Source organism: Ctenocephalides felis, unplaced genomic scaffold (genome assembly GCF_003426905.1).
Source record: "Ctenocephalides felis isolate EL2017-DRISC unplaced genomic scaffold, ASM342690v1 CF-g0.4_SCAFFOLD_03572, whole genome shotgun sequence".
NCBI lineage: Eukaryota > Metazoa > Arthropoda > Insecta > Siphonaptera > Pulicidae > Ctenocephalides > Ctenocephalides felis.
In genome coordinates this window covers 42814595-42825701 of record NW_020539726.1, presented here as the reverse complement: position 1 = coordinate 42825701, position 11107 = coordinate 42814595, and the positions used below count along the sequence as shown (strand labels likewise).

At 30.2% G+C, this 11107-nt stretch overlaps 1 protein-coding gene across 1 annotated transcript in view; it reads left to right on the top strand.

Moving 5' to 3' along the window:
- Positions 1 to 11107, top strand: part of LOC113388543 (protein dopey-1 homolog) — a 98161-nt gene that overhangs the window by 56255 nt on the left and 30799 nt on the right. The window contains 5 exon segments of the mRNA XM_026625914.1: positions 3701 to 4053; positions 6889 to 7078; positions 7151 to 7326; positions 9115 to 9379; positions 9381 to 10269. Of these exon segments, the coding sequence (XP_026481699.1) occupies positions 3701 to 4053; positions 6889 to 7078; positions 7151 to 7326; positions 9115 to 9379; positions 9381 to 10269 (1873 nt within the window).

Below are 11107 nucleotides of genomic sequence, written 5' to 3'. Positions count from 1 at the left end.
TTATATTATCGCAGTTATTTTAAACAAATAAACCAGAGAAATGTAAAAATGTATTTTATTTAGTTTATGCCGAGAAGTTCAAACAACTTGAATAAAAGTAAACAAGAGCTGAAACGATTGCGAATATTTATCTTATCACAAACGAACATCTATATGATAAACAAAATCGTATTCAGTTATGAAGAAATCAAAGTATTAATTACCTATGCATATTATATTATGATAGTTTTTTGTTAGATTTCAATTTTGACAATACTTTTAACTTCCTTTAAATCTAAAACTCCTAATTATCGTGTTATTGCAATATAATTACAAGGGGAATAAATCAAGATATGTTTTTCAAAAAATCCAAATCAATACAAGACTATGTTTTCGGTACATAATATCAGTTTAAATCATACTTTTAATACTAAGATTCGTATTGTTTTGCATAAAGAGAAAATTGTGGTGTCAGAAAATTTTCTAAATCTGTTTTTGTCACTTACATCCTATACATTAGATTTTTTTTATTATATTATATTATATAAAAATTCACATTATAATTACAAGGGGAATAAATCAAGATATCTGTTTTTCAAAAAATCCAAATCAATACAAGACTATGTTTTCGGTACATATTATCAGTTTAAATCATACTTTTAATACTAAGATTCGTATTGTTTTGCATAAAGAGAAAATTGTGATGTCAGAAAATGTTCTAAATCTGTTTTTGTCACTTACATCCTATACATTAGATTTTTTTTAATATATTATATTATCGTAGTTTTGCGAACAAGATATCAGTTAAGAAAAAAACAATATTTTTTGAATGCATATTAATTATTTTGGGACGTTTTGGAATTAGTTATGTGCCATCTTAAGGTCACATATGAGGAAAATTATTAGCAAATAAACATGAAATTCAAAATTTGAACAAAAAATATATGATGAAAATATTGTTTTTTCCAAAATTGGAATTTTTTTTTTTAAAGGTATTCAATTTGCTTTTTTCGTCTTATCTTTATGAAAAATATGTATTTATTTCAATTATTAATTACTTCTTGCTTCTATCTTTTATTATTATATCAATTTGTTTATATATTGTTTAAATAAGCATTAAGTTTAAAAACCTTTATAGAAATTTTTATCGAATCCAAACAATTGTATTTCTAATGAAAATTTTAATTTATAATAAATAAAATATTTAAAGAGGTGATTACACTCTAGTCGTGTTTGTTTAATAAACGAACGTGCTGAATTGCATTTCTGTTTAAATATTTTTAATTAAAAATTTCCTAGATATAAAATTTATAACAAACGATTTGTATAAACAATTATAGACAAATATATAATATCTCTTTCAGAACGATAAAGTTGAATGAACGTCTTGGCGATATAAAATTTGAACAATATTTTCAAAGAAAAGAATTTAATTAGCAACTAACAAAACATATAACCACTATTTTAAAACAAAAATTGATAAAATTTTGAATATTTTACAAAACAATGATGCTTCATTATTGACATCATTTATGCTAGTACATTTTATTCAGAATTAGTCATTTTTAAGTTTTTATTTTTTTACTTGAAATTTTTCAATAATAAAATTTTCAAGTATTTTACTATTTTACAATCTTGATTAAATGCGCAAAGTTTTGATGAAATTTGCCAACACTTTTTAAAAAAAAAAAATCAAGAAGGATCTCTCAAAGATGTCCCATTTTGAAAATTGCAAATTCATAGTTCAACAAAGATTCTTCATTCTTGAAAACTTGAGGCAATTGTGTTAATGTTTTAATTGTGGCCCTAGAAATGATATCCATGGTTACGGTTTCAAAGTTTAAATGAACAAAATTAGTTAAAATTAACCACAATGACCAAAAACTGGTCATAATTTCGCCAAAGTTGTAGGTTGCATTTAAAAGCCCATAATTTCTAAAAAAATGGAGATATATTTTTTTTAACTTCCCGTAGAGTGAGTTATTGTAATCGTCCAAAAATCAAAAACGAAAATTTTTGCATATCTTTACGTTTCAGAGGTTTCTGAACATTTTGGCATACCTTAGAAAAAATTGAGGTGTGTGTATGTACGGATACAATTTTCACGTTTTCGGGCGCACGGATCAACCGATTTCAATGATTCAAAAAGCATTCCATTCCTATTAATAGGGAGGCGTGCTGATTAGTTTTTGGCAAAGGCAGGTCCAGCCGTTTAGGAGATACGGAGCAAAGAGTGTAGAAAATAGAATTCTAGTTTTTGAGAGTACAGAGCATCCGATTTGAATGATTCAAAAAAACATTCTACTTGTATTGACATAATGAAGAATAGATTAAGTTTTTGCAAAGGCAGGTCCCGTGGTTTCCAAGATCCAGAAAAAAATTAAAATGTCATTTGTCGGTCGAAATTCATATATTTTGTAAATTCAATCAACTGATATGAATCGGTATCAAAAGCTTTCGAGATGTTATCAAAATTTTCAAGAAAAAAAAAATTAGTTTTCAAAAAATATCAGTATTTTCAAAAAGGCAAGTTTTTTCAGTATTCAAGTTTTTCAAAATTTTCAAATATCTTCAAAAAAAATCTGAATTCTCAAAAAAATCCAATTGTTCTTTTCTGAGCTGTTTGACAGTATTTTCAAAGAGCCAAATTTTTTCAATGCTCAAATTTTTCAAATGTTTTCAAAATTTTTAAAAATCTTCAGAAAAACTCACAATTTAAAAAAAAATCAAATATTTCTTTTATGAGCTTTTAAAAATGTTAAATTACGTTATCAAAATTAAAAAAAAAATTAGTTCTCACAAAATATCAGTATTTTGAAAGACAATTTTTTTCAATATTCAAATTCTTCAAATTTTTTACAATATTTCAAAATTCTTCAAAAAAAATTCAATTTTTTTTCAAAATTCTTCAAAAAAATCTAATTTTTCTTTTCTGACCTTTTAAAAATTTTAAATTACTTATCAAAATTTTCAAAAAAAATAATATATTTCAAAAAATTATCAGTGTTTTCAAAAAAGGAACTTTTTCAGTATTAAAATTTTTAAAGATTTTCGAAAATCTTCAAAGTCAAATATTTCTTTTCTGAGCTTTTAAGAATTTTAAATTACAGTATAGGAAGTTCCAGCAATTTGCCTTAAACGAAATGATAAGGCACGATGCCATACACCACTAGTCACTGTTTGAAATTACACTAATAGAGTGGTCCTTAATATGGACATTTTCGAATTTCCTTGCTCCCAAGGGCTCAAATGGTTTGAAATTGATAAAAAACAATTCTCTGAAAGTTTTAGCTCTTAAAATTAACTTTTAGATAGTGCACAATTTAATCAAACTTCGAATGGAAATAGCATGGAAATAATTTTGAAAATTTAAAAAAAGATTTTTCAAGTATAACTTAGCGACAAATGAATTAAAAGTGAAAATTCGTGTCATTTTTCATTGAAAATTTGACGCTCTGCAAAATTTTTGAAAGATTTTTCATGCTATTTCCATACAAAACTTTGATTGAATTGCGCTCTATCTAAATGTTAACATAAAGAGCTGAAAACTTTCAGGGAATTGTTTTTTTATCAATTTGGAACCATTTGAGCCCCTGGGAGCAAGGAAATTCGAAAGTGTCCATATTAAGGGCCACCTTAATATACATATATATATATATATATATATATATATATATATATATATATATACAATGTATCTATATCTATTTCTCTTTCCCAGGTCCTGGTGACCCACACAAAGTTTCCGGTGATCCCCCGCCGAATAACGATAAGCAAACGGCTTGCGCAATGCATGCATCCGGCCCTGCCTTCCGGCGTCCACTTAAAAGCGCTGGAGACCTACGATGCCATATTCAAATGCATGGGGACGAATCGTCTGGCCCACGAACTGTTCATCTACAGTGCCGGACTGTTTCCTTTATTGGGACACGCGGCCATGAACGTCAGGCTGTTGCTGTTGACGGTCTACGAGACGCATTTCGTGCCCTTGGGAGAGAGACTGAGGCCGGCCCTGTCGGGGTTCCTTAGCGGGGTGCTGCCAGGGCTGGAGTCGGGCAGCGATCATTATGAAAGGTAATAGTGGTAAAGGACATATGGGGTGGACAAAATTGTTTGTCACATTTTTCTTATGTAATGTCAAATGTAATGTTATATATATATTTGTAATTTAAATGTCCCGCCATTACTATTAGTGATGTTGGCAACAGTGTTCTCCTACCATAAAACTATGTAGCAGCCATCTTATATTTATGTTTATGTTAAAACTATGTAAAATAACTCTCTTCTTGCTGAACCGTGAAACAAGTAACATTTAAAATAAACTGAGTAATTTTAAGGAAGCATTTTTATTTTGCCATGGGGTGAATGGATATTGATGGCATCTTATATTGTGTCACATTGGTAGTAAGGAGCAGGTTTAAGGCAGTTTATCAACAGTCACTACTTTGTCTCAATTCCATAATATTATCTTATATATAAAATGGATCGCAAAATGTGTTGGCAAGCGCATAAGTCAACAACGCCTGGACCAATTTGGCCAATTCTTTTTTAAAATGTTCGTTGATGTCCAAGGATGGTTCTTACGGCGAGAAAAAACCGAGTAATTGTCGAGAAAACCCTAAAAACGGCCCTTTTTTTTTACATACAAATGTTTTCTATTTGAGCTTTATTGCTATTATATAAAGTTCATATTAAATTACAAGCAGTCACTGTATACTCCTTCTAAACGATTATGCGGATTTTGATAAATCTTTCTGAAGTTTGTTAAGGAAATTTTCTAGGATGCATGTGATTATAAAGTACAGGAATGTATGTGCAATATTTTAGAAAGAAATTGTAAAAAAATGTAAAAAACGAAATGTCATTATTGACATTGAAAACAAATAAAAATTATCATTTGTTAAAGTTTCAATTTATTTATGAACCTTCATTTTATTTAAAGCAGTTCTGCATTTAGCAATCGATCATATTGTAAAATGTATATGCATTTTGGCGTGAAGGGTAATTTAAAAAATAATAATTATTATTTTTAGATAAACGGTAAATATTAGTATATTATATTTAAAAATTGTACACACGGGTACAGGACAACGTCTCTCAGGTTATCTAGTTCTAAATAAATATAAACGTACTAAAGACTCCTTATCGTCTGCAATTGGCACAATGACAAGGATGTGAAAATAGTGTAACAGATTATTGAAGTAAAACTTCTTTAGGCGCGATTCGGGTGGAAATCTGTGAGAATGCAACGGACATAGCGTTACGCCCGAACTGTACGTCATTCGCTTTCGATGAAATCATTTCAATACGGGTCGATTGTGATTAGTCGTCGTGTCGCGTGAATGGAGATCTGTCGTTGTATCCACAAGGAAATCACCATAGATAAACATTTTGAAGTTACATCGCAGTACAAATCTTGATTTAATGAAAAATGCCTGAATCAGAAGAATATTTTACCTTGTTCCTTGAAAATAATAAAACAAATTAAACATTTGTGTCGTGTACTAAACGTAAGTTTATTGAAATAATTTCTATATTACTCGTAGTTTCTATGAATCTTTGAAGTTATTACAATGGAAAATATTTTTAGGCAAGACAGATATTACAGCTGTTCAAAGAATGCGATTATATCGCCAGCGAAATAGTAAAAAAAAAAACGAGCAATCAATGAATCATTCATACAAATTTTCAAATATTTAAAAGTGCAAGGATCAATTTTACTATTGAAATTTAGTATTTTAATAGCTACAAAACTGAGTAATTAATATGTTAATGTATTAAAAACATTTGATAAGCACGAGTAGGAAAACATGTGAACGTTATTAAAAATGTTTCTGAAAAAGGAGATATCAAGATTTCCTAAAGGTAGATATAAATAAAAACTTAAATAAATTAGTAAAGAAGGGGCATGGAAAAAGAGGGTTTTATTACTAAAAAATTAAATCATAAATAATATTAGATATTCAGAAAAACTTCAACGGGCTATCGGTAACAGGCGTTTTTCAATTTGATCTCTTAAACGATATTAATTTTGTCTCGCCCCGTTTTAAGGCTTGTATTAACTCTTTTTCCTCGTAAATTGCTAGATTTATATCAATTTTGGAAGCTTCCGAGTGAAAAGGGTGAATTATAGTTTGCGTTGCTTTATGAAAATAATTAATTAATAATAAATAATTTTTCTTAAAAAATAAATAATTAATAATTTGTCAGAAGTATTATTGTCGTTTTATGTCGTTACTTAGATTTTTCAACTTGCCCTAAACTCTCACTTTTTCCAGAAATTGATAGATTGTGAAATAATGAACAGCAGTTGTGGATGTTAATTTTAATTACATGAAGTTTTCAAACACAAATATTATATGATAATGAGTGAAATTGTGAAAACAGAATTTGTTCAGGCATTTTTTAACATAATCCACTGTGTGAACGAATATATTAATATTATATAATATAGAATTTATTAATTAGCAATTACTTCATTTCTCTAATGAAGATTCAAGTCGTGAATGCTAATTACAATGACAAACCGATCATGTCATATTTTAAGTATGACTTTAATTACATTATTGTTTTTTAAATATTATACATATTTTTACGCTATCATAAATATATAATTTATAATTTATCATTATATAAATGTGTATAATGGTTGACACTAATAAATGTGTGCATCACGAGTGTTACCTTACCATATTACTAATAAACATCATTCAAAATTGTTATATGATGTATTTATTTTTAACTTAAATGCCATCTCGTACAATAGCAAAAAAGTTTTACTTCAATCGCGTGTGAATTCTTTTTTTTTTTAAAAGGATAGATCTTTGGGAAAGCACTTTTTCCTCCACTGTCTTAAAAAGAAATTCACATCCTGACAAATATTCACTCACATTTACTTATTTCTTTTAGTACAAATGGCTTGCTGGAGAAGGTTTGCGATGGTGTGGGCTCCCTGCACTTCTACAGTTGTCTCTGGGAAATTTTATCGTGCAACAGTGCAACCAGGTTACCAGCAATATCTTTTGTTCTGGATCATTTCAACCGTAAAGTCACCATGAGTGATCAGATGCACCTCATTGGCAAGGATAGCAACATCATGGTAATAAATATTCTTAACTTTAACAAATAATGTTACTACAAACAATTGATTTTCGCATTGGTCTTTTATCAGGTGACTGGTTTGTGTGCATGTATGTGCGACCAGAGTGTTTTAGTACAAAGAAGTGCCCTCGAATTACTACTCGTTGGACTTCCTTTACATCTGCCTTTGTTAGAAAAAGATGACCTGGTTCGACTCATCGTGGCTGGTCTTTCCACTTTATTGAGAAGGGATATGTCATTGAACAGGTAGAATAATTATTTTACTTAATTATTAACTTCAGGCAGGGTAAGTTATAGTAATCGCAAAAAAATCGAAAATGAAAATTTTTATATATTTTTACGTTTCAGAAGTTTCTGAAAATTTAGGCATACTTTAGAAAAAAATGGATGTATGTGTGTGTGTGCGAATACAAATTTTGTCGACGATTTTGCGAACACGGATCAACCGATTTTAATAATTCAAAAAACATTTGATTCCTACTGATAAGGAGACGTGCTGATTAGTTTTTGGCAAAGGCAGGTCTAGCCGTTTTGGAGATACGGGGCAAAAAGTGCCAAAAATTGTATTTTAGTTTTAGTATAACGGAGCGTTCGATTTAAATAATTCAAAAAACAGTTTACTTATGTTGACGAACACCTAGTAATGAACAACTGGTAAAATTTTTGTTAAGGCAGTTCTAGCGTCTCCCGAGATCCAATACAAAAAGTAACTAGTGGTGTATGGCATCGTGCTTTAAGGCAAATTGCTGGAACTTTCCGTACCGTAATGAAATATTCGAGAAATTTTAAACGTTTTCAAATATATTATTACAAATACTGTAACTTTCATTATTTTTGCTATCTTGTTTGTTATATCTGAGCAAATCAAATGTAAATCATAAATCATAAATAAATTTATCTCCAGAACATTAACAATCGTCATTTCATTTCGAATTCAAATTCAAAAAAAAAAATAGTTGCCTAATTTACACAAAATTGAAAAAGTGCTCCCGTATAGTCACATTCTAAGCGCATTTGCAAATAATTCTGTGCGATATTTTCACTTATACTGTGCTTAGCTTGGCGGCATTTTCACATTTTTCAAGAGTTTTCACAAAATTGGACAAGTGCTCCAGTACATAAACAGTCTAAACGCACTTGGGTAAACATTTGTACCGGAGTGGCGCTTAGACTGTGCTTAGCCTAGGTCATTTTTTGAATTTTTAATCCAAAAATTACAAAAAAATTTAATGAAAATGAAAAAAGATGTAATAATTTTTTATCCTCAAAAGCAATTGTTTTGTCAATACAAGCAGAAAGTTTTTTAGATCATTCAAATCGGACGCTTAGCTCACTCAAAAACTGTCATTTTTTGCACATTTAGCTCTGTATCTTCGAAATGGCGGGATCTGTCTTTGCCAAAAACTAATCACCTCTTTTCCCAATCATTACGAATTGAATGTTTTTTAGATCATTCAGATCCGATACTCCGTTCTCTCAAAAACTCGATTTGTATTTTCTGCAATCTTTGCACCGTATCTCCGTAACGGCTGGACCTGCCTTTGCTAAAAACTAATCAGCACATATCCCTATCAATAGAGATCGAATGTTTTTTAAACCATCCAAATTGGCTGATCCGTGCGCCCGAAAACGTGGACGAAAAAATGAGAACACACAAAACATACACACACACATCTATTTTTTCTGAGGTATGCCAAAATGTTCAGAAACCTTCAAAACGTCGAGAAATGCAAACACTTTCATTTTCGATTTTCGGCCCATTACTATAAATACCTTACGGAAAGTTAAAAATTATTGATTTGTGAAAATTTGCTTTCAGAAAATAATTCGAGTTAACGTGTTCGTTCGTTTTCAATTATGTGTAATAAATCCACTCGGAATACTTTTAATCACTCATAAATTTATTTTTTATTGATCAAGTCAATTATTTACACATATCGGAAAGTTCATGTAACTTGCCTCAAGGCAAAATACCAATACCAACTAGTTGATTAATTCGATTATTCACTTTTCAATTTCATTTTCTTTCCCCAGGCGTCTCTATTCCTGGTTACTAGGCTCCGAAGTGAACCTAAACGAAGTGACAATAGTGGAACAGGATGAAAATTCTAATCCTTATTTCGAAAACTATTCTCGTGATTTATTAGTACAAGCCATAAGAGTAACATTATCAAATAGTGCTTCAGAGCCCAAACCCGATTTGAAACCTTATCGGTTACTCATGTCACTTCTGGACAAATCAGAAATCGGTCCAGTGATCCTGGATGATATTTTATTGGATTTATTCAGAACTTTGTATAAAATCTTGTAAAGGCAACAAGTGTTGTGATGAAGTTTTGAAGTCGTCGAATATGCTGTTGAGTTCCTTAGAACCGTTTTATATCTGGGACTATGCAAGGTCACTTTTTGCCAAATGTTGCCAAACAAAATCCTTGGATACGACTGTAACACAGAATGGTGATAGCTGTGAGGTCCGGACTGATATTTTGGAGTTGTGCATGCTTTTAGAATATCTCTTAGACACCTTGCCTTTGGAGACTTATGTCGATACAATAAGTGAACATTTGCCAAAACTATTTGTTAAGTTGAGTGAACTTCTAATCAAACATCTAGATCAACTATCGATCGAAGAAATATTTGCTTCACTAAGTCTTTGTACCAAAATCGTTGCACGTATACAAACTATGGTCGTAACAACGCCGACACCTTTAGATTTAGATGAAGTATCAAACAGGTTGTCCACAAGTATGCACGAGATAAATTTAGAACACAGTCCTAACGAAACACAAGAATTGGTGTTGGAAAAAAGTAAATCCGATTCCAAATTAAATAATTCGATAGACTCAAGTTCCACGGACCAATCACCTAAAAAGAGTAGTCCCAGGAAATTGTTCAAGAAGAAAAAACAGTCGAACAAAATGAAAAGTTTGGATAGTTTAAACACAACTATTTCTTCAAACGATGATGTTGCCACTGGTGAAGATAAAACGAGTCCTGCAAAGGATATTTTAAGGAGTTTTGTGAGTTTGGATACGACAAAACCAGCTGAGAAACAAAGTTTGTTGGAGAAGTGTATAAGTTCATATCAGGATTTGTTTGTTAATTTTATAGCACTACGGGTTCTCAACTTTTCGAGCAAGACGAGGAGGACGAAAGTGAATGAGCTTTTTGAAGTTCTACTGAACGATGGTAAGATTAACACAATTCCTACCGACATATCATATTTGCTATTCCTACCGCGACCGGTCAAATGACCGGTTATGCAAAATCTATGTTTTTCAGTATTGAATGAAGAATTAATGGGCACAACTAGTGTAGCCGCCTAAAAAAAAGTGATTTTTGGGTATTTATATTGAAAAAAAATACTTTATCAATCATTTCAAAATTTTAACAATATATTTACACATGTTTTAAGAATACATAGTAAAATTTTTGAAGAAAAAAATTAAATATTTTTTAAGGTATCGTCAATCTACAACGGCGCGAAAAAAAGGCCCTTCACTGCTGCAGTGATTCCGGCCTTCTACGTGGATGAAATTTAAAAAAAAAATTTCGTTAAACTAGATAATATCATCTGAAAATGACCTAAGATAAGAAAATCAAAAATTGACAAAATGGCGGCGTTTTAAAAAGAAAAGTCGAATTTTACCCAAAATTTTGGTCGTTTTTGGACAGCCAACATTCGATTTTTGATCATATCAAAAAATCGATAGGTCATTGTACAGAGAACTATATATAGAACATGTAAAAAAATTTGATAGTGATCAGATCATTTGTTTTTCAATAATCACTGCAGCAAATTCGGAAAATGCTGTTTCGAGAAAAACGCGTTTAAAGATAAATTGATCGTTATACTATATACTATATATATACTCTTTAAATGGCTGTGACTCAAAAACTATATAATATATCGATTTAAAATTTTGGTATGTTTGTTTTAAAGGTATAACATATCAAAATATGAAAAAATTGAAAATTCGATATTTTAAAAATTTCACACTAGTTGTGCCCCTTAAGAGTTTAGAAA